Source organism: Orcinus orca, chromosome 1 (genome assembly GCF_937001465.1).
Source record: "Orcinus orca chromosome 1, mOrcOrc1.1, whole genome shotgun sequence".
NCBI classification, from domain to species: domain Eukaryota; kingdom Metazoa; phylum Chordata; class Mammalia; order Artiodactyla; family Delphinidae; genus Orcinus; species Orcinus orca.
Window position 1 is genome coordinate 174,093,655 of NC_064559.1, and position 22,143 is coordinate 174,115,797.

Consider the following 22,143-nt stretch of genomic DNA (forward strand, 5'->3'; position numbering starts at 1 on the left):
GAGGATAATTTGGTGGATTCTTACAAGAGTAAACTTATTCTTACCATACAATCTCTAATCATCCTCCGTGGTATTTATCCAAAGGAGCTGAAAACTTAAGTTCACAAAAAAACCTGCACACAAATGTTTATAGCAGCTTTATTCAAAATTGCCAAAACTTTGTTTTTTGAAAGCAACTAAGACGTCCTTCAGTAGTTGAATGGGTAAACAAACTGTGGTACACCCATACAATAAATATAATTTAGCAATAAAAATAAATGAGCTATGAAGCCATGAAAATACATGGAGGAAGTTTAAATGCATATTGCTAAGTGAAAGAAACCAATCTAAAAAGGCCACATATAGTATGATTCCAACTAATGACATGGAAGAAGCAAAACTATAGAGACAGTAAAAAAAATCAGTGGTTGCCAGGGGTTCAGGGCAAAGAAAGGAGGGATAAGTGGCTGGAGCACAGGGGGGTTTTTAGGGCAGTGAAACTATGCTGTGTGATACTGTAATGGTGGAAACATATCATTATATATTTGTCAAAACCCATGGAGTGTACAACATAGAGAGTGAACCCTAAATTATGGACTTTGGTTAATAATAATGGCTCACCAATTACAAGAAATGTACCATACTAATGCAAGATGTTAATAATAAGGTAAACTGTGTATATGGGGGAGGTGAGGAAGTATCAATATATGGGAACTCTGTGCTTTCTGCTCAATTTTTCTGTAAACCTAAAACCCTCTGAAAAATGCCTTAGTAATTAAAAAAGCATACTACAAAGTCTCTTTAAGTGAGTCAGTGTGATTCTAGCTCACAAATAGAGAGATGAATGGAATAGAAAAGAAAGTCAAGAAATAGGTCCAAGTACATATGCCAATTTAGAATATGATAAAAGTGGTTATCATCTCAAATCACTGGAAAAGATGGAACGTTTTAAAAATGGTGATGGGACAACTGGATAACCATTCAGAAATATTAGAACAACTCCTCATATCGTACATAAGAATAAACTTTAAATGGATCAGAGATCTAAATCCAAGAAGAACAAAACCGTGCAAGCACTAGAAGAAAATATGAATGAATGCCTTTACAATTTGGTTACAGGGCAGTGGTTCTCAACCAGGCACAATTTTGACCCCAGGGGACATTCAGCAATGTCTGAAGATATTTTAGTTGCCGCAACTGTCAGAGTCCTACTATCATCAAGTGGGTAGATGTTAGGGATGCAGCTAAACATCCTACAATGCACAGGACAGCTCCTCACTACCTGGATAACAAAGACTTATCCAGCCCAAAATGTCATTAATGCCGCAGCTGAGACATTCTGGAATAGGGAAAGGTTTCTGACTAACACTCAAAATCTAGATGCAGTAAAAATATTGATAAATTTGACTAATAAAAATTTTTTAATTTGAAAAGTTTTTATTTTTAACAAATTTAACATTTAATTTCCCCCTAATATTCTGCATTTTGTTTTTTCATCATAATTATGTAATAGAAAGAAAATGTGAAGAATTTTTTTCACTAAGTTCTGTGTAGATGCCCCCAAATCCACTCTTTTTTCCTCCAATGAGCCATAGAAATATTAATATTTTCTGTGTGGGCCATGATGAGAACAAGTTTGAGAACTACTGCTATACATAACGTCCATTTGTGTCTTAAATAATTTCTAATCTGCTTATCTGAGTGTCCTCCTTATAATATCTATGTTTGTGTGTGTCTATATGTATGCATGTGTAGGTGTGTCTTGCCAGTTTCCTGGGGCAAATATATTTTATATTTAACATTTATTCAGTTCCAGGCACTGTCCTAAGTGCTTTACATATATTAACATATTTAATCATCACCACAAACCTATGAGATAGGTTCTTTTTTATCTCCATTTTACAGATGACACTGAGACAAAGCAGTCACTTGCCCAAAGTCATACTGCTACTAAGTGGTGGAGCTGAGGAAGGATTAATTAACTGCCTGATAAATATTCTCTATTATGGTGCTCATGAAAAGTGATGTTGAACTGCTTAAAAAGCTTAATTGATTCCACATATATGTGTTAGCATACGGTATTTCTTTTTCTCTTTCTGACTTACTTCACTCTGAAGAACCTAGGGGCAGGACAGGAATAAAGATGCAGATGTAGAGAATGGATTTGAGGATACAGGGAGGAGGAAGAGTAAGCTGGGATGAAGTGAGAGAGTGGCATGGACATATATACACTACCAAATGTAAAATAGATAGCTGGTGGGAAGCAGCCGCATAGCACAGGGAGATCAGCTTGGTGCTTTGTGACCACCTAGAGGGGTGGGATAGGGAGGGTGGGAGGGAGACGCAAGAAGGAGGGGATATGGGGATATATGTATAGGTATAGTTGATTCACTTTGTTATAAAGCAGAAACTAACACACCATTGTAAAGCAATTATACTCCAATAAAGATGTTAAAAAATAAAATAAAAATTTAAAAAGCTTAATTGATTTCAACTTTTATGTTTTGTTAAAGCGATTTATTTTTGGACCAAGCTTCTTTTATTTTTTTAAATTGTGGTAAGAATACTTAACTTGAAATCTACCCACTTCAATTTTTAAGTGCACAATACAGTATTGTTAGTACTTCCCTGGTGGTCCAGTGGTAAAGAATCCACCTTCCAATGCAGGGGACGCGGGTTCCATCCCTGGTTGGGGAGCAAAGATCCCAAATGCCACGGGGCAACTAAGCCTGCGCACCATAACTACTGAGCTCACACGCCTCAACTAGAGAGAGAGAAAAAAATTTTTGAGTTTTCTTGGCATGCTGTACTATAGAAAGGGGACTTCAAGAGAGAGTGGGTCAGTCACCCCCTTCATTTGCACATACATACCAAGGCATGGAACCATGAACTCATACAGGAACTTGGACTTGGGATCTGTAGAGTCAAGCAGAGGAAATGAAAGACAACATTAGAGGAAAATTACCAGAGTTGGTGAAGGTTCTCTTCATTTGCCTGCACTAACCATAAATAGTGAGCAAAAGGGAGCCCAGGGCTCATTCCTTACAGCCTTGGCCGCCTGGGGAAACATACAAATCTTGGTTCACAAAGCTGACAAGAGCAGCCCCAGGAGGCAGGCAGGTACACAAACCCTTGTTTCCACTTCTCCCAACAGAAACAGAGATTGCAAAGTGTCCAGAACAGGAGTCGGGACAATATATCACATCCTTTTTGGAAAGCAAATGAACTATTAGAGCAGGGACCAGCAGACCCCAGAGAGTGAGAACCCTCTCGGGGTTCTCGTGATCTCTAACATGAGGGTGTTTTACAGCTCGTGTCCTTTACAAGGTGAACATGAGATGAATCAGAGCTGGGGGACTGGGAGACATGGAGGCTTTCAAGGGAAGGCTGCTTTCTTTTATCAAGTTTTACTAAGTGTCACGGAGGTAATAGCACAAAGAAGAAAGGTGAGCATATCAGATCTTAGTTTTACAAAGTTGAGGGAGCAAAAACTGGACATTTAAATTTTGTGGTATGAGATAATCTCTACCCTGGAAGCATTGAGAAAGGACTCATGGGAAGGTTAGATGCCTCATGTCCCAAAAGGGAACACAGCTGAGAAACATGCAGAAAACAGAAACATTTTAGACCACAATCAAGAGGTTAGACTGGCAAATGGATGATCTAATTCAGGTTTACATACTGAACCAGCAGAGGCAGCACTACTTCTGAATTCTCCTTCAGGAGAATAAGGAGACTTTATGTCCAAGAAAGGGGATGGGCGTGGGGAGTATTGCTGAAGTCACAAAACCAACAGAGGCAAAGGAAGGCCCTGGAGATCTGGTGGTGCCAGATGGGCTTTAAGATACACTGACCTAAAAGGGCCTATGGGAGTCTGAACTAGACAAGGGACTGGGGGATGTGGGAATCCCCTTCAGGATTGGTGGGAAACCTCTCCACACTTCCCCCAGTGTCTCTTAAAGGCCCAGTACCAATCTTTGCTTCAGAATTCCTTCAGAATCCTGCTTGTGGGTTGTGCAAATCGCTCCTAGGAGGACTGGGATCCTGAGATTCATCCCTTTTCTTACCCATTCTGCTCAGAAATGTCTTTGCATAGTCTGGGTCATAGATATAGAAAAATGCCTGAAAGGGCCCAACCCAGTGAGGAAAGGCACAAGGGTGGTTTTCTATAATCTCCTCAAGCTTCTCCATTTTACCATTCTGAAATATCTGCAGTGAAAAAAGTGAAAGAAATTAGAGAAGCCAGCCAATCTGGACTCATCCCGTTTACAGCCGCAAGTTGAGCTCAAGGCCTGGATGAGGTCCCACAGGTAGAGGGCCTTGACTCTTTTTCTGGAAGTGAGTGAACACACATTCCTTGGGATTTCCAAGTCTGGGGTATAATTTTCTAAACAAGGTTAGTGTATTCATCTTTCAATATAAATATATGTTGTATCCCCAGACCCCATGACTGTTGAATGACCTATACTGTGAGCTGCTTTTCCAAGTGAGAAGGTGAAGTTAGGAGAGTCACACACTCTGCCTCACCTGCCAGTGTCACATAGGTTAGGAGTGGAGTCTGGAAGCTGAAAAAAATGTTTTTACGTGGGAAGGAAAAGATGTTAGTAGACTGAACATGACCCACCTTCCAGCTCACCATTCCCTCTCTGTAATTACTGATGACTGATTCTTTCTCATGACTTAGTAGTAAGTGCTTCTCTAAAAACCTGCCAATTCCATCTACAAAAAAACCTAATTCTTTTCCTTTATAACAGCAGAAGGCTCTTTGTCACAGGTGTGTAAAGCTGGAAGCAGACTCAAAAACCAAAACTCTGAGCTTCCAACATTTATAAATTAGCGTACGAACACTGCCATCAGAGATGAACTTTCTGCCTTGATAAGCAGATTACTACGGCTCATTTAAATAGTAGATATAAGAAGATTACTATGACTCCTTCTGAGTAGGAGGTAGATGGGCCTCAGGCTGAGCAGTTGGAGCTTGTCTCCTGCTGACATTTCAAAGACAAGACAGGAGGAGAGAGGAGCTGAGTTCTGCTAGAGTAAAAAAATAAGATGACCACATTTTTTGGAATCAAGGAGACTTCCCAGGCCACACATGTGCAGAAAAGATCCTCAGGAGTCAGGGAAGGGAGGGGGCACCAACCCATAATATGTCCTGCCAACCTCCCAGAGACTCTTGCACTGGAATCCATCTTGGCTAAAAGATGTGCGTGCACATCGGGTAGGGCACTGAGTCAGACCAGATATGAGCAATGAGCAAGATGATTGGCCAGAGGAAACCTGCAAGATGATTGGCCAGAGGAAACCTGCAAGATGATTGGCCAGAGGGAACCTGGAAAACTGCCCCCATATAAGCAATTTAAGCCACCCCCAAAGCACAGCTCTCTCTCTGAGCCCACCCATGTGTCCTTTTCACATGTACTCTGCTTCTAATAAATGCTTTACCCACTTTACTATCTTCATCTCTTTGCTGAATTCTTTCTTCAAAGAAGACAAGGACCAAGGTTCCATTTCAAGCTCGCTGGCCCTCGTGGTCTACTGGTTAAGGATTCGGTGCTCTAACCAACGTGGCCTGGGTTCGATCCCTGGTTGGGGAACTAAGATCCCGCTTCAAGCTGACGCACATCCCCCGCCCCACACCAGATCACTTCTAAATCCCTGACAGTAGGATCCATTTACATCTGCTTGTTGTATAAAGTGGGAGGGTGGAGGGGCATCTGTGTGTGTGTGTCTGGTTGTTCCTAGCTATGCATTTGAGCACAATTGTGGGGGGTCTGACTTGCAAAGAAATCTTAAAGCTGGCAAGTTCTTCCTTGTGTGACCCATCACAGAATTTGCCACGTGACTGTTCTTTCCTCAGAAAAGGTGGAAAACTTCAGTTCCTAATTTCCTCTTTTACCAGCTAGCAGCTCTAACCCATGAAGTGTTCCCTGGATAGTTTAGGGCCCCTAAAACATTGAGACTCTTGAAATCTAGTTCCTGAAATGCTGCACACTCTGTTTTGCTAACATTCCCACAATCAAGCCAGTGACAAGGGCCCACCAACAGTGCAAACGGTGTTTTCCGACAAAGTAAATATTTATTCATTCGCAAACAATAAACAGATGAGTATTTATTAAGTGCCTATTATATGTGCCAGGAGAATAGAGATGCAGAGAAATATAAGACAGGCGAGGTCTTTGCCCTCATGGAAAGTGTAACTTAACATGAGGATTATTTCTTTAGGTTTGAAATTGTCATAGATGCCCTCAGCCATAAGCATTTGGTTATACTTTTAGTAACTCTTGCCTGGACAAAAAGGAGAGAAAGCTATCGTGAATCTTGTAATAGATGAATTTATATTTCTTCATCCACAAATATACATACATTTGAAAATAAATATCACACATATTTAGGAAACACCGTCCAGAAACATTTGAAAAATGCTTAGCCCCTGAGGAATAGTAATAGCTAACATTTACCAAACACTCCGATGAGCTAGGTGCTGCCGTTGACGGAAAAAAATGCACAACCTAAAAGTTGAGAATTATGTTTTAGTTGGCAGACAAAACTGAGGGCTTAAGCCCAGAACTCAGCCTCTCAGATAGCTCTGAGAAACTGCTCCCAAGAGGTAAGGGAGGAGCCAGGATATACAGGAGTTTTTGTAACAAAGACCAGGTAGTTGAAACTTCAAAAGACTACTGTTAATTAAAGAAAACCAGATCTCAAGTTAAGGAATTTGGCACTTTTCTATGTATCAGAAGATGCAAGAGTCTGGGTTCATTGAGATCATTCATTTGGTATGCACCTCAGCTATCTAGGAACAGTATCCTGATTTTCTCCTGAATCCCCTCAGGGTGCACCACTGGGGGTGGTTGCAGCAGCTGAGGACTTGGCAGCCAGCAGCCCGTCTGTCTCCATCCTGCGTTCCTTCAGGGCTCACCTTGGGGGGTGGCTGTAGTGGCTTGATGGCTCTAACACCCTTTGTTTGCTGACATGGTGGGCCACATTTTTTTACTCACACTGCCAAGTGCTTTCCATGCTTTATATTCTTTTTTTTTTTTTTTTAAATAGGATTTACTCTTTCCTTTTTTTCTTAATTTATTTATTTATTTAGGGCTGTGTTGGGTCTTTGTTTCTGTGCGAGGGCTTTCTCTAGTTGTGGCAAGTGGGGGCCACTCTTCATCACGATGCGCGGGCCTCTCACTATCGCGGCCTCTCTTGTTGCGGAGCATAGGCTCCAGACGCGCAGTCTCAGTAGTTGTGACTCACGGGCCTAGTTGCTCCGCGGCATGTGGGATCTTCCCAGACCAGGGCTTGAACCCGTGTCCTCTGCATTAGCAGGCAGATTCTCAACCACTGCGCCACCAGGGAAGCCCCCATGCTTTATATTCTTTAATCTTTACATCAGGAACCCTATGAAGCAGATATGATTGCAATCTCCATTTTACAGATGAGGAAATTGAACCTTAGAGAGGTTAAGTAATCTCTCCCAGATTATGTAGCCAGCAACTAGTAGTAAGGATTCAAACCTGGGTTGAACTATGGAGCCCAAGTGCTACTTATCTACACAGACTTTCCCTGAATTATATACAAGGATACACACACACACACACACACACACACACACACACACACACACACACACACCCTGCATAAACACACACTAGGTCCCCCACACTGGCTGGGTTACACTGGCGACTGAATAAATGTCAGTCTACCTGGTCTATTCTTTGTAGTCAGTAAATCTTTGAATGAATGAATTTATTTAGCATCTAATATATGTGAGCATTCAACAAAGTAGTCTTTTTATTGAAGTATATAGTTGATTGACAATGCTGTGTTAATTTCTGCTGTACAGCAAAGTGATTCAGTTATACATATATACTTTCTTTTTTATATTCTTTTCCATTATGATTTCTTAGAATATTGAAATAGTTCCCTGTGCTATAGAGTAGGACCTTGTTTATCCATTCTACATGTAGTAGTTTGCATCTGCTAACCCGAAACTCCCAGTCCATCCCTCCCCCACCCCCACTCCCCCTTGGCAACCACAAGTTTGTTCTCTATGTCTGTGAGTCTGTTTCTGGTTTGTAGATAGGTCCATTTGTGTCATATTTTAGATTCCACATATAAGTGATACCATATGGTATTTGTCTTTCTCTTTCTGACTTACTTCACTTTGTATGATAATCTCTAGTTGTATCCATGTTGCTGCAAAGGCATTATTTCATTCTTTTTTATGGCTGAGTACTATTCCATTGTATATAGGTATCACATCATCTTTATCCATTCATCTGTCGATGGACATTTAGGTTGTTTCTTGGCTATTGTGAATAGTGCTCCTATGAACATAGGCATGCATTATCTTTTTGGATTATAGTTTTGTCTGGATATATGCCCAGGAGTGGGATTCCTGGATCATTCTATTTTTAGTTTTTTGAGGAACCCCTATACTTTTTTCCACAGTGGCTGCACCAACTTACATTCCCACCCACCGTGTGGGAGGGTTCCCCCTTTCGCACATCCTCTCCAGCAACAAAGTAGTTATTGAACACCTACTATGACGCAAGCACTGGGTTTATAGTGGTGAACAAAGACTCTCCTCTCACAGATCCTATATTCTAGTGGGGAGAAGGGGAGTGTGGATGAAAAATGTTGCCTGCCATATCAGCAAACAAAGGATGTTGAAGCCATCAAGCCATCAGCCACTACCACTGCCCCCCAACAGTGAGCCTGAGGGTACGCAGAATGGGAAAGAACAGGATGCTGCCCCTAGATAGCTAAAGTGCATATCAAAGGAGTGATTTCAATGAGCCCAGACTCTTGCATCTTCCCATACATAGAAAAGTGCTAAACTCCTTAAGTTGAGATATCATTTTACTATTATTAATATTATTTTTGGTCACACTGTGCGGCTTCTGGGATCTTAGTTCCCTGACCAGGGATCGAACCCGTGCCCCCTGCCGTGGAAGCTCGGCGTCCTAACCACTGGACAGCCAGGGAATGCCCCCGGTTTTCTTTAATTAACAGTAATCTTTTGAAGTTCCAACTACTTGATCTTTGTTGCAAAACTCCTACGTATCTTGGCCCCTCCCTTACCTCTTTGGAGCAGTCCCTCAGAGCTAGCGGAGAGGCTACCTCCCAGGCTTGAAGTCCTCAGAAAGTCCACCGAATAAAATATAATTCTCAACTTTTGGGTTGTGCATTTTTTTTTTCAGTCAACAGGAGTGTATAGTAACAGAGTATATAATATGATGTCAGAGAGTGACAAGTGCTAAGATAAAAAAAACAAAGTTAGGGATAGAGAGTATTGGAGGCTCTATTTTAGTTTGAGTGACATTTGTTCAAAGGCCTGAAACTAGTGCATGGAGAGCATTCCAACCAGAGAAGAGCATATCCAAAGCCCTGAGGGAGCCCTGAGCGAATTTGCTTGCCATGTTTGAGGAATAGTGGGAAGACCAGTATGACTGGAACAGAGCAAGGAATGAAATTTCTGGTCTTGTAGGAAATTTTCACTACACACACATTTCCCTTCTGGAACCTTATGACTATATCTAAAATGTTACTGTCTATGTGAAGTAGTTCCATCCTTTCCTTGCGACTAAGTGATGAATCATCAAAAGGAACATAAAAAGTTAAAAAAAAAAAGGTAGATAGGCAGGGATGGGGATATTAGCCAGCTTGACATATCAGCCGCTTCTAATCTTCAAAACTCTGATAGAGGCACCTCTAAAATATTCAAAAAATAATCTAGTGACAGTCAAGAGGGATATGGACTTCAAAACACTATGAATACAATTAAAAATCTGAAAATAAAACCATTCCATTTACAGCAGTATCAAAAAGAATAAAACATTCAGAAATAAATTTAACAGAAGAAATGTAAAACTCATACAGCAAAAGCTACAAACCATTGCTGGAAGAAATTTCTAAAAACTTAAATAAAATGAAGGACAGCCATGTTCATGGATCAGAAGACTCAGTATTAAGATGGCAATACTTCCCAAATTGATCTGCAGATTCAATACAGTTCCTATCAGAATCACAGCTGGATTCTTTGCAGAAATTGACAAGATGATCCTAAAATTTGTATGGAAACCAGAGGGATCCAGAACAGTCTTATTCTTGAAAAAGAACAAAGTAGGAGGACTCACACTTCCTGATTTCAAAACTTACTATAAAGCAACAGAAATTAAGACAGTGGTATTGGCATAAAGATAGACATATAGCTCAATGGAATAGAATTGAGAATCCAGAAATAAAACTTCACATGTACAGTCAACTGATTTTTGACAAAAGTGCTGTGAGATAATACAAAAATAATTGTACATATTATTATAATTATATATATATATCTGCTCCTGGTTCCTGGCACAGAGCTCCTAAAACCCTTGTAATTCTTAAGTGATAAGAGCACTGGGAACATCTTTTGTTGCAATATTTGATTTTCTTTTTTTTTTTTTTTCGCGGTACACGGGCCTCTCACTGTTGTGGCCTCTCCCGTTGCGGAGCACAGGCTCCGGACGCGCAGGCCCAGCGGCCATGGCTCATGGGCCCAGCCGCTCCGCGGCATGTGGGATCTTCCCGGACCGGGGCGCGAACCCGTGTCCCCTGCATCGGCAGGCGGACTCTCAACCACTGCGCCACCAGGGAAGCCCCCAATATTTGATCTTTGACCCCAGTTCCTGACAGAGTTCTTAAATTCCTTAGAATTTCCTGGGTGATACCAGTGTCTTTTGTTCTAATGAGATGACTCTTGGCGGGCTCCTGGATGGGGGATGGTCACCAGAAAGACCAAACCACGATTAGAAACTTGGAATTTTCAGCCCCCTCCTTCCATTATCCAGAGATGGGAGAAGGGCTAGAAATGGAATTAGTGATCATTCACGCCTATATGATGAAGCCTTCATAAGAATCCCCAAAGTACAGGGTCAAAAGACCTTCTGGGTTGGTGAACAGGTGGTGGTGGTGGGACAGTGACACACCTGGAGAGGGCATGGAAACTCTGTGATCCTTCCCACACACCTTGCCTATGCACCTCTTCCATCTGGATGTTCATGTGTATCCTTTATCATATCCTTTTACAATAAACCAGTAAACAGTAAGTAAACTGTTTTCCTGAGTTCTGTGAGCTGTTCTAGCAAATTAATCAAAACTAGGAGATGGTCATGGGAACCTCAGGTTTGCAGCTGATTGGTCAAAAGCATAGGTAACAACCTGGACTTGCAATTGGCATCTGAAGTGGGGTGGAGGTAGTCTTATGGGACTGAATGTTATCTTAAACTGTGGGATCTGATGCTATCTCCAGGTAGATAATGTTAACTGAGTATAGTTGAGGTAAATTGTAGGACACGCAGTTAGTGTCACTGAATTGCTTGATGTGGGGAAAACCCCCACACATCTGGCATCAGAAGTGCTGTGAGTGTGGTAGTGATGTGAGAGTAAAGGAGAAACACAGGAGGAAGACTGGAATCTTCCTACTCAGGTACCACAACAATTCAACTGAGAGAAATAATAGTCTTCTCAACAAATGGTGCTGGGATAACTGGACATCCACATGCAAAAGAATGAACTTGGACCCCTACTTCACACAATACACAAAAATTAACTCAAAATGGATCAAAGTTCTAAATAAAAGAGCTAAAAACATAAAACTCTTAGAAGAAAACATGAAGACTTAGTCTCGGATCTGGCAGTTGTTTCTTAGCTATGACACCAAAAGCACAAGCAATAAAAGAAAAAAACAGATAAATTAGATTTCTTTAAAACTAAAAACTTTTGTGCTTTAAAAGACACTACAGAATGGGAGAAAATATTTGCAAGTCGTATATATAATAAGAAACTTGTAGCTAATATATATCGTTAAAAACTCTCTTACAACTCAATAATAAAGACACATAACCCAATTAAAAATTGACAAATAATCTGAACAGACATTTCTCCAAAGAAGATATACAAATGGCCAATGAAGAACATGAGAAGGTGTTCAGTATCATTAGTCATCAGGGAAATGCAAATCAAAACCATGAGAGACCACTTCATACCTACTAGAATGGCTATAATAAAAAAGACAGATAATAACAAGTGTTGTTGAGGATGTGAAAAAATTGGAACTTTCATACACTGCTGATGGAAATGCAAAATGGTGTAGTCACTTTGGAAAAAAACTCTGGTATCTCCTCAAAAAGTTAAACACAGAGTTACCATTTAACCCAGAAATTCCAATCCTCGGTATATATACCCAAGAGAAATGAAAACATACACCCACAAAAAAATATGTTAAAAAATGTTCAAATAATAGCCCCAAATTGGAAACAACTCAAATGCCCATCAACTGACAAATGGATAAACAAAATGTAGTACATACATACAATGGAATATTATTCAGCCACAAAAAAGAATGAAGCATAGATATATGCTACAACATGGATGAACCTTAAAAACATTACACTGAATTAAAGAAGCAAGTTGCAAAAGACCATGTTACTTAATTTCATTTATATGAAATATTCTTAAGAGGCAAGTATACAAAGACAGAAAGTAGATTAATGATTGCCCAGGGATGAGTGATGGGGTGCTTTGGGACTGAGAGCTAAAGGGTATAGGTTTTGTGGGGTCTTTTTAGATGATAAAAATATTCTAAAATTGATTGTGGTTATGATTACACAACTCTGTGACTATACTAAAAACTGTCTAATTATACACTTTAAGTGGGTAAAAGTTTGTGGTATGTGAGTTATATCTCAATAAAGCTTTACAAAAATTACAATGAAGCAATTCATCTATCAGCTGATAGAATATAGTAATGGTGTCAGTGAAGAATGGGATTTGATTTAACAATGGACTAGTGAGTATGTAATAGACAAGTCAAACCAAATAGCACAGAGGGAACAGGAACAAGGAATATACAAAGTACCAGGTGCTGAAGACATGGAATTAAGACAGGTTAGTGCCTTACCCTATAGTGGTCACAGTCTGGTGGTGGAACTTATGTTTCATTTAACAAACACTTACATAGCACTTACAAAGTGCCAGACATCGTCTCAGTTCTTTTCAAATATCAAATAAATTTATCCTCTGAAAAAATCAATAACATATCAGTAATTATATTACATGTAAATAGCCTAATTATTTCAAGTAAAATTCAAAACGTGTCAGATTATATATTTTTAAAAGCCTACCTATATACTGCTTACAAAAGACACAAGACAAAAAGTCCAAAAGGTTAAAAATAAAGGATTAAAAGTATCATTTAAATACTAACAAAAAGTCTGTGTAGTTACACTAATATCAGATAAAGTAGAATTTAAGGCAAGAAGTCTTACTAGATATAAAAAGGAATGGTTCATATATAAAAAGGATTAGTCTACCAGGAAGATATAATAATTCAAAATCTGTATGCACACTATACTATATCTTGAAAATTGATAAAACAAAAATGGACATCAGAACTAAAAAAAGAAATAAAGAAATTCACAATAAGAGTGGAAGACTTTAACACAATGTTACTCAAAGCATGGTCCATAAACCAGTCCGTGATGAGATAATTATAGAAACTGAGCATAGCATTTAGAAATTTTTATAGTAACTTGACATTGTTGCAATTTCTGTTGTTTTTTTTTTAATGAAAGTAAACATCTACAAGAGATTGGAAAAAAACTGGTTCTTCACTACAAATACTTGGAGAAGCACTACGTTAATACATCATTCTCAATAGCTGGTAGAACAGATCTCTTGGTCCATTTTCATTATTCCCAACTTCTGATTGATAGCTCCTTCTCAACTCCAGTTTCTGGAAGGTAAAAATCAAACTCTACTGAGAAACAGAGTAAATGGAAGTTGAGGAATGAGAAGTTTAGAAAAAGTTAATCAGGTTAAATTAAAAAAAAGTTACATAGAGAGCAGTAACTTAAAGGAGAAGTAGATTAAAGGAAGGGCTGGTTCAACCCCAGGTCTCCACCCTCTCCCCATGCAATACCCCCTTTAAGTCCCACAACAGATCAGAGGTTTTATTTTCTAGAAAAACTAAACCAGAGAGGCTCTAAGACTGGAAGAAATCAGGCATTGTGGAGGGCAGGGATGAATCATTGGACTAAAAATAGAGGAGTTAAATGAAAGACTGCATAACAAATGATTAGATCCCTAACTCCCTTTTTCTGCTCCCAGAATGCCAGAAGTCATCTGCAATCTCCTAAATAAAAGGCAGATTCATCTCTAAGAAACTGGAAAAAATAAAATAAAAACAAAACCACAGATACTGGCAGTTTGGGTCCTCCAACAGGTTTGCTCTCAGGGAAAGTTCTCGCTCTGTACACAAGACTTCAAACATCTTTAGTGCCTCACTCTAGAAAATGAAATGACAGCCAAAGAGCATCTGACATTTGAGGATAGCCTCCAAGAAGAAAGGCATAAAGCAAAAGAAACTGCAGTAGCCAGCCTCCAAAATGGCCTCCAATCATCTCCCATCTTTTTATATTGTCCCCTCCCACACTGTACACGGATTTGCCAGTGTGACTGATTGCATACAGTACAAGTGATGGTATAAACATTCCAAGATGAGGTTATAAATGAGTGCAATTTCCATCTTAGATTCTCTCTCTCTCACTCTTGCTCTCTCACATCTTACTCTGAGGGAAACAAGCTGCCTTGTTGAGAGTAGGGTGACTAACCCTTCCACCTTGCCTGACTGAAGGGGTTCCCGGGAGATAAAACCTTCAGAACTAAAATCAGGAGACAACCAGGTAACCTGGGACAAGTGGGTCACCCTAGTTGTGAGCAGCCCTATGGAAAGGTCCATGTGGGAAGAACTGAAGCGTCCTGGTCAATAGCCTGTTAACAGCAATGTAAGTGAGCTTGAAAGTGGATTCTCCAGCTCCAGTGGAGCCCTGCGATGACTGCAGCCCCAGCCAACCCCATGCAACCTTAGGAGAGACCCTGAGTCTCTCACAGAGACTCACCCACCTAATCAATGCCACTCCCAAATTCTTGACCTTCACAAACTGTGTGAGATAATCACCATGGGTTAAGTTGCTAAGCTTGGGGGTAATTTGCTAAGCTGCAATAGATAACTAATACACAAACAGAAAAAACACTGAAAAAAGTTACTAATACTTCAAAAAAGACATGATATAGCATTTCATGAAACAAGATCAGGATTCTATACCAAAGAGGAATGTGTTGAATTGACTGTAGTAATGGCCTCAATTTGTTAATGCCTCCCTGTATTCATACACTTTGATAGTGTTCTCCCACACTGACTCGGCCATGTGTCTTCCTTTGGGAGAGTAGCAAACATGACTCAGAGACTTAGAAAACACTTGCACATTGAAGCCTTGTCTCTTGCTATTCTTGAGACCCCGATACCATATGAGCAAGGCTGGGTTAACTAGCTGAAGGATAATAAACTAGATGGAAGAGAAAGAAGGCACCCAAGGTGACAGCCAGCCTTTACCTGCCCCAGCAGCTGACTGCAGATGCATCAGTGAGCCAAACTGAGGTCAACTGAGCCTGGATCATAACAGCAGAACCTCATAGCCTAGTCCAGCTCAAATTTCTGACCCACAGAATCATAAGCTAAATAGCTGGCTGTGTCTTAAGCCACTAAGTTTTAGGGTGATTTTTAATGCATCATAAGGAAGCTGATGCAAGAATAGATGAAGAATAAGACAGAGCTCTTGGAAATGAAAATTATGACAGTCAAAATTTTTCAATGTTTTAGTAGAAATTCTAGGAATATAAAATCAAGAAGAAAAGATTAAAAAATGGATCTAGAAGGTTTATCTCCAACCAATAGGAGTTCCAGAAAGAGAGAAAAGAGAAATTGAGAGAGGTAGAGGATGTATCAAACAAATTGTAGTATTCACTGTTAATGTCCTGTCCCTAACTCTTCAACCTTAATATATACCATAATCAGCATCTGCATTTATTAACCTAGGGTTTTTTCGTGGACATTGGAGCCTGCTTTGCTGCCTGCATATCAAAAAGAATAAATAAAATACTTAGGAAGTGAAACTTCCTCTTTCCAAGTATTGGAAAACTATGTATTTCCAAACAACAAAGTGAAAGACTTATTCATCGAAAATTATAAAACACTGCTGAAAGAAATTTAAAAAGGCATAAATAGGTGGAAACACATCCCATGTTCATGGATTGGAAGATTTAATATTAAGATGTGAATTCTACCCAAAGCAATCTACAGATTCAATGCAATCCCTATCAAAATCCCAATTATGCTTTTGCAGAAATAGAAAAATCCATTCTAAAACTCATGTGGCATAGCAAAGGACCTTGAATAGCCCAAACAATCTTCAATAAGAACAAAGCTGGATGACTCACTTTTCCTGATTTCAAAACTTACTACAAAAGTACAGTAATCAAAATAGTATGGTTCTGGCTTAAAAATAGACAAATGGAATAGGATAGAAAGCTCAGAAATAAACCCTTTAATATATGGTTAAATGATTTATGACAAAGGTGCCAGGACCATTAAATGGGGAAAGGGCAGACTTTCAACAAATGTGCTGGGAAAATTGGATGTTCACATGCAACAGAATGAAGTTGTACCCTTACCAAAAATACAAAATATAACCCAAAATAGATCAAAGACCTAAAACTTTAAAACTCTTAAAAGAAAATATAGGACAAAAGCTTCACAACATTGGATTTGGCAATGATTTCTTGGGTACTTTACCAAAAGCACAAGCAACAAAAGAAAAAATAGACAAATTCATGAAATTAAAAAATTTTTGTACATGAAAAGACAGTATCAACAGAGTAAAAAGACAATCCACAGATTGAGAGGAGATATTAGCAAATCATACATCTGAGATCAATATCCAGAATATATAGAGAACTCTTAAAACTCAACAACAAAAATCCACCTGATTCAATGAACAAAGGACTGAATAGACATTTTTCCAAAAAGGAAATGCAGTTGCCGACAGGCACTTTAAAAGATGCTCAACATCACTAATCATTAGGGAAATGCAAATCAAAACCACAATGAGATATCACCACATACCTGTCAGAATGGCTATCAACAAAAAGACAACAAATAACAAACGTTAGCGAGGATATGGAGAAAAGGGAGTCCTCGTACACTGTTGGTGAGAATTGTACATTGGTACAGCCACTGTGGAAAGTATGAAGGTTTCTCAAAAAACTAAAAATAGAACTATCATATGCCTCAGCAATTCCACTCCTGAGTATATATCCTAAAAAACCCAAAAACACTAATTCGAAAAGATACATGCACTCCAATGTTCACAGGAGCATTGTTTGCCATAGCCAAGGTATGGAAGCAACCTAAGTGTCCATCAACAGCTGAATGGATAAAGAAATTGTGGTATATATATACACACAGTGGAATACTTCTCAGCCATAAAAGATGAAATTTTGCCATTTGCAACGATATGGATGGACTTGGAGGGCATTATGCTAAGTGAAATAAGTCAGACAGAGAAAAACTACTGTATGATCTCACTTATATGTGGAATATAAAAAATACAACAAACTAGTGAATAAAACAAAAAAGAAGCAGACACAGATATAGAGAAGAAATTAGTGCTTACCAGTGGGGAGGGGGGTGGGCAATATAGGGGTGGGGGAAAAAGGGTTATTAGGGGATCATATGAAATCGTGTGTGAAACTTTTGAAAATTGTAAAGCACTAAAGAATTTAAAGAATTTTCATTCAGGGATTTCCCTGGTGGCACAGTGGTTAAGAATCCGCCTGCCAATGCAGGGGACATGGGTTCAATCGCTGGTCCAGGAAGATTCCACATGCCGCAAAGCAACTAAGCCTGTGCACCACAACTACTGAACCTGCGCTCTAGAGCCCGCGAGCCACAACTACTGAGCCCATGTGCCACAGCTACTGAAGCCTGTGTGCCTAGAGCCTGTGGTCGGCAACAAGATAAGCTACTGCAATGAGAAGCCCACACACAGCAATGAAGAGTAGCTCCTGTTCGCCACAACTAGAGAAAGCCCACGAGCAGCAACAAGGACCCAACGCAGCCAAAAATAAACAAATAAAATAAATAAATTTATTAAAAAATAATGAATTTTCATTCAATAAAAAAATTTTAATTAAAATTTTTTTAATTTCAAAAAAATGAACAAAAGAGTTAAATAGACATTTCTCCAAGTAAGATATACAAATGGCAATAAGCTCATGAAAAGATGCTCAGTATCACAGATCACTAGGGAAATGCACATCAAACTATGAGATACTACCTCACACCCATTAGGATGGCCGCTATTAAAAAAAAAAAAGCACAGAAAATAACAAGTTTTAGCAAGAATGTTGAGAAACTGGAACCCCTGTGCACTTCTGGTGAAAATGTAAAATGGTATAGCCACTGTGGAAAACAGTACAGTGGTTCCTCAAAAAATTAAAAATAGAATTACCATATGATCCAGCAATTCCATTTCTGGATATTTACCCAAAAGAATTGAAAGCAAGGTCTCAAAGAGGTATTTGTACACCCATGTTCACAACAGCTAAAATGTAGAAACAACCCAAGAGTCCACCAACTCCATTAAGTGAATGGATAAGCAAAATGTGGTCTATACATACAATGGAATATTATTCAGCCTTAAAAAAGCAGGAAATTCTGACATATGCTACAATATGGATTAACTTTGAGGACATTATGCTAAGTGAAATAAGCTAATCACAGAAAGGTAAATACTACACGATGTACGAGATACTTAAGAGTAGTCAAAATCATAGAGACAGAACATAGAATGGTGGTTGCCAGGAGCTGGGGAAAGGCAGAAGTGGGGAGTTACTGCTTAATGGGTAAAGAGTTTCAGTTTTACAAGATAAAAGAGTTACAGAGACGGATGAGTTGATAGTTTCACAACATTATGAATGTATTTAACATCACTGAACTGTACACTTTAAAAATGGTTAAGATGGTAAGTTTTATTTGAGGTGTATTTGACCACAATAAAAAAAGTTGGAAAAGAATAAGAAATTTTCAAGTCATCCTGAAAGCTAGAAGACAATGGAACATGTTTTCAAAATTATGACAGAAATTTATTTCCAAAGTATAATTCTATATCCAACCAAGTTATCACTCAAGTTCAAAATTATAATAAAGACATTTACAATGATTCAGGAGCTCAAAAAATTCACCCGGCATTCCTTCACTCATTCTCAAGAAGTCACCCGTAAAAATGATTAAATAAATTAGGAAGAAAAAAGGCATAATGTCCAGGAGACAGGAGATATGACACAGGACAGCACAACATCTGTGTACCAGGTCTAGAGAGCAACCAGTCCAGATTGGAACAGGAGGAGAAGTCTGTGGGAGAAACGCCTCCAGAAAAACATATGGGCTGATAGATTGTTTGATATGTTCCAATATTTGGAAATATTATTGTGATGTGTTTGACAGGCCTATTAAAGCATTTGGGGAAAAAATAGTGATAGATATTGAAAAACTAAGCAAATGAGAAAAGGAGGAAGTTAACAACACCATGAGGGAAAAAAAAGCTCTATGAGAAAAGGACCAAAATCAACCATTAGGTCAGTGATAAATAACATTTACATAATCAAAAGAGTATAAATAATAATTTTTCTATTTAATAAAAAATACAATATCACTATATTGGGACAATGAAAGATGGGTGTAAGTGATTACTCATCATAAGGTAGTTAATAGATGGATAACTAAAATTATTAAATTAAGAAATGCAATGTAGTAATATTGGGTTGGCCAAAAAGTTCATTCAGGTTTTTCTGTAAGAGCGTATATAAAAACCCAAACAAACATTTTGGCCAACCCAGTATTATCTTACAGGTAAGGATTTAAATAAACAGATAAAAGAAGGGAAAGTGGTTGCTTTAGGGAAGAGGGACTAGGAGTGGGGGAGCCAAAAGATCACACAATAGGTCTGCTGGGAACACCCTCTCCACCCACCCATCCTTTAAGATTCTGCTCAGCCTTTCATAGAACTTTTTCTCCTCTAGGTGGAGATATATACTTCCCTCCAAGATTGCCTTGTCCCTAGGCCTCTGCCAAAGCACTCATTACCCTGTATTTTCATTTTCCCTTTGTGGTCTAAGTATACATCTGACTTGGGCCCCTTGAGGGCAGGCATCTGTCTTCTCTTTGTAATCTTAGCACCTATCACACAACTGCCACTCAAAGTTGGTTGAATGAATAAAACAAGGAATGGGTGGGGAGTGGATTTAGAGAACAGGAGAGAACAAAAGGTAAGGAGTCTCTCTCTACTTTGCAAATTCCAATTAGTCAATATTTTTTGTGTGATTGGCTGGGGCTGCTCCCTACTTCACAAGAATCTCTGGTTGGAAAGGACTAAGGGTGGCAACTACTGTGTCCAATTTTGTGTATCTTCTGCACTTAACATGTATTATTTAGGATAACCGACTATTTTTAGCAGTATATGCGGAAGGCTTTTTAAAACACAGTACATAAATGCAAGAGACGGGTGAAGCAATTAGACCTGAATTACACCAGAGCCTTCTTTTTTCGTATTGTGTCTTTAAATAACCCCTCCCAGCCCCCCAAACTTCCTTTCTAGTGGCTCTAGGGTGTTTCCATTTCCCTGGAGGGCTGTGAGAAAACAAGTCTGGAGTAATGACAATGCCGAGAGCCACAGGTGGGGCAGGAGAGGTCTGTGCAGGACGGAGGGATGGGAGGGATGGGAGTAAGGGAAGGAAACAACCACTTCTCTGCCCGCCCAGTTTCCAGCATCCTCCTTCACCCCTCCCTTCCCTCTATCTACCTTGTGATGCCCGTAGAACCAGTGGGTGGGGGGCCAGGGGAAGGGGCGCAGGTCTCGAAGCAGCCGATGCCTCTGCAGGTAGAGCTTGACGGCCTGCAGCAGACTCGGGGCCAAGCAGAACACCAACGCCAGGTCAAAGGGCCTTGCCCAGTGCGCCTCGCGCCAGGAGGATTCCATCGCTCTGCGCTGCGCGGATTGCGGGGCAGCTTTCTGTAGCCTGGCTCTTGGGGGAGGATCCATCCACTCACTCCGGGACAAAGCCAGCCCACCGCATCTCTGAGCCCTCGGGCAAGATCCCCACTTCCCCCGGAGAAAGCAGGAGCGGTGGGAGGGGCAGCTCTGGCTTGGCCGGAGAAGGCAGGCGTGAGTTCCTGGATTTCTAGCCCTTTATCAATTGGTGCCGACCTTCGTTCAGGACACTTTCTTCTCATGGAGTGTCATAATTCAACTGTGACAGTTTTCAATCACGGAAGGCCTGCATTTAAGTTTTGAAATAATGCCAAAGCTGAGGTCATTGTTTTTCTTCTTTGCCACAAAGAACTAGTAAACTGCTCTGAAAAACAGAACTTCTTTCCCACTGAAATGCTATCAAACCCCACAGGTGTCTGGGGGCTGGTAGTGGGTGTGTACGATCACTAGGCCTGAAGAGCGTGGCCTGTCCAGTGGTGCGCTGGTAAATGTTTTACAACTGGTTCTCACTCTGATTTCTGGTGCTTGCCAATGTCCACCATGTCCTATTTCAAGCCTGCCAGCAGAGGACCCAGAACACTCAACTGGGAAGAGATGCAAAGTAGCTACCATCATACAGTATTTCCCCCACACGGACACAAGAAGGGCCCGCTGCAAGATCTGTGGGTCCCACAGCGCAAAATGAAAACGTGGGGCCCCTTGTTAAAAATGCATTAACAATTTCAAGTTGATGACAGCAGAGCATTAAACCAAGCACCCTTCTGAGTGCAGAGCCCCGTGTGACTGCTCAGGACCGGGGCCCATGAAGCCAGCCCTGGATACAAGAGACGTAATTAATCTCAAGCTCATCTATTATTATAGATAATGGTAAAATATAGTAAAATAATTAGAAAGTGATGAGTTTTTAGCACTTATTACCTATCAGATGGTAAACTAGGACCCAACGGACCTAACTTCCCAAGCTGCTGTCCCCCACTCCCAGCCTGCTTTTTACATATTGCCCAGAATTCTTTTATTCATTCATTGATTTATGCTAAAACAGGCACATGTAAGGTGTTGGATTTACAGCCCAGAACAATAAACCCAGTCTCTGCTACAACTCCCTGCTCTCCTCTCCTCACTGCCTTGCACTCCTCAGGTTGGGAACCCCAGTCTCTGGAGCCAGATTTCACTTGGCAGGGTAATAGTTAAGACACACTCCAGTGAGGATGACTTCATCTGGACCGAGTGCTGGCCC

At 40.0% G+C, this 22,143-nt stretch overlaps 1 protein-coding gene across 1 annotated transcript in view; it reads right to left on the minus strand.

Annotated features, from left to right (window-relative positions):
- LOC101272359 (cytochrome P450 4A11-like) overlaps positions 1-20,894 on the minus strand; it is an 86,241-nt gene extending 65,347 nt beyond the window's left edge. Inside the window, exons 1-3 of the mRNA XM_049694246.1 lie at positions 20,718-20,894; positions 4,047-4,188; positions 2,851-2,895 (exon numbers count right to left, since the gene is read on the minus strand). Coding sequence (XP_049550203.1) covers positions 2,851-2,895; positions 4,047-4,188; positions 20,718-20,894 — 364 coding nt within the window. The remainder of the gene's footprint in view (positions 1-2,850; positions 2,896-4,046; positions 4,189-20,717) is intronic.
- Between the last annotated feature and the right edge of the window lie 1,249 nt (positions 20,895-22,143).